General features: G+C 40.6%; 1 protein-coding gene across 1 annotated transcript in view; it reads left to right on the top strand.

The window, feature by feature from the left end:
* The window catches only part of LOC104955128 (protein FAM184A-like), a gene marked incomplete at both ends in the record, with an annotated part of 10073 nt that overhangs the window by 2809 nt on the left and 4865 nt on the right, over window positions 1-2399 (top strand). The window contains one exon of the mRNA XM_010782357.1: window positions 960-1118. Coding sequence (XP_010780659.1) covers window positions 960-1118 — 159 coding nt within the window. The remainder of the gene's footprint in view (window positions 1-959; window positions 1119-2399) is intronic.

Consider the following 2399-nt stretch of genomic DNA (forward strand, 5'->3'; position numbering starts at 1 on the left):
TTTAATAGAAATGTTTCTTCTGCGCGTCCATGCCGGTTTCAGTTGGATTATTTGTCACAGTTGCTCCGATCAGATCGGTCTCCTCCATTTTGTAGATTATTTACGACTTTTGAATCCACATAAACACATCGGCAAAATCCGGCTTACTTTGAGCATGAGTTTTAAACAGTTTAATCCCTTTGTGAATTGTTTCCACTTCTGCGCCGTCCTTTAATTTCTTCATACAGCGGGAATCCAAATGAATTAATCCTGAGTCCAATAACCATCAAAGTCACTCCAATAGTGCTCCTTAGTTACACTTTCATTCTCCTTTAACTAAATACTTCACATTCATCCAGTTTGTGACAGAAGTTGTAGCATTTTGAGACTTTGGGGGGGCGCAACTTCCAACACGAGTCATTTGGGGGGGCTCTTGGGAAAAAAGGTTGGGAACCACTGGTCTAGTGCAATATCCAAATTGCAATATTTGGTAAAGATATCATTTTAAATGTATTAATTTCCGGCCTAAAATGGATTTACAGTATAAAGAAACTCCTTGTTTGGCACAGATCCGTTTAATAAAATCACATCATGATGATTTTCTCATATTTTCTATCATAATGTGAATAACATATTAAAAAGAATTCCCTATATTGTCGCAAATCATATCCCTAATGCAATATCAGTCAAATCCAAATTGTGGAGCCCATATCATGACGACCCATTCAATTCAAGTTAAAGATGGTTGCCGAGGAGTCTTTCGTACTAAAACAAACTAAGATTTAATATTTTCTCCTGTTACGTTGCTTAAAATCCGAACGCTTTTTTCACATCGCAACATTTAATATCTATGCCCTTTCTTACAAACTACTGCATTTCACACTCCCATTACTGTATATATATATATGTGTGTGTGTGTGTGTGTCAGTGCATATAAATCAGATGCAGATTCCAAATACTTTGCATGATTTGACCCACAGTACAAGAGTAAGATCAGCGATGAGATGGACCTGAAGAGGAGGATCCAGTCTCTGGAGGAATCCATGGAGCTGCACGAGAGGATGAAGAGGCAGGCCCTCGCCGAGTTCGAGAGCTACCGTCAGAGGGTGGAGGACATGCAGATCTGCACCGAGGCCCAGGTGTGTGTGCGGGTCTCTCTCTCTCTCTCTCTCTCTCTCTCTCTCTCTCTCTCTCTCTCTCTCTCTCTCTCTCTCTCTCTGTGTGTGTGTGTGCGCCCAGCATGAGGCTACAGATGTCACAGCTGCAGGTAATCTGTACTGATGTCTGTTTCTGTCTCCTGTTGTGAGCTTAAAGAGTTTGTCCTTCCTGTCTGCATCACCACTCCGTGCGTGTGGCGTGCGTTGGACATTTAACTTGTTGCGCAGGAGCAGAAGTATTCAGTGTTTCTTTTTAGACAGAGGTTTGAAACCCTTTTGTTTACATTTATCCCACAAAATGCACCTCAGACGGCCAGTTCTCAAATATATTTAAAATCTGCTTCGCCTCCAGCACAATGCTAATCTTTTTACAGATCTAGATACAAATATTTTTCATTTTTCTAGCTTTCTTTGTTTGCAAAGTCCTATAGAATTGAATGGAAATATTATTCGTATGCATATATTACTTGCTTCACTTTTTTCCAATCCCAGTCTGTCACCTCAAAGTGCTTTACAGGCATACACATTTCGAAAGTAAAACATTTGGAAATTCTTAGGGAATGGGTAGTATATGTTCAGGTTACTGTATGAAGTGTGTTTGTAACTGAGAGGACAGAGAGGATATCTGCAGGATGCATTTTCAAATTGTGGTGTTTTTGTTGTCTTTTCCAACAAAACTGCAAACCCTTGGGAGCCACTTCAATTACAATCTGCTGCTATTGAAGTGCTGTTATTGAATTTATGCTCAATGCCGCCCAAAATAAACTGCCTCCTCCAGCTTTATCTTTGCTAACAATAGCAACAATACTGATTTGAACTCCCACTGATGGGGACACAACCATAAAGGAAATTGACTGAGAAACAAACTCACATTGTTCCCTGGTATCGTATAATTGAACACATTAGCCGCGTTCACACCGGAGTACTTNCCACTTTAGTTCCGATATAGTTCCAAAATGTCGCGTTCACACCAAAAAGAGCCAGAACTAAAATGAGTTAATGAGAACCTTTTTATCCCCTTTTCCGTCCCTGCTAGAGAGCAGGGACTCTCATGCGGCTCTCTTGTGAGAAAAGAGCTATATTTCTGATTGGCTGGGCGGATTGCAAACCATGCCCCGTAAAACTAAAAAAAAGTGTTGTGAAGCCACCATTTTATTATCCTCGCATTAGCATTATTAGCATTAGCATTAGCCCAGCGCAGAAACGCAGAGAGACTAACTTATGTCAACACAAAATAAAACATGGGAGCGGTGGAGATGAGGA

Source organism: Notothenia coriiceps, unplaced genomic scaffold, assembly GCF_000735185.1.
Source record: "Notothenia coriiceps isolate Sejong01 unplaced genomic scaffold, NC01 NC01_scaffold00024663, whole genome shotgun sequence".
In the NCBI taxonomy this organism is placed as follows: domain Eukaryota; kingdom Metazoa; phylum Chordata; class Actinopteri; order Perciformes; family Nototheniidae; genus Notothenia; species Notothenia coriiceps.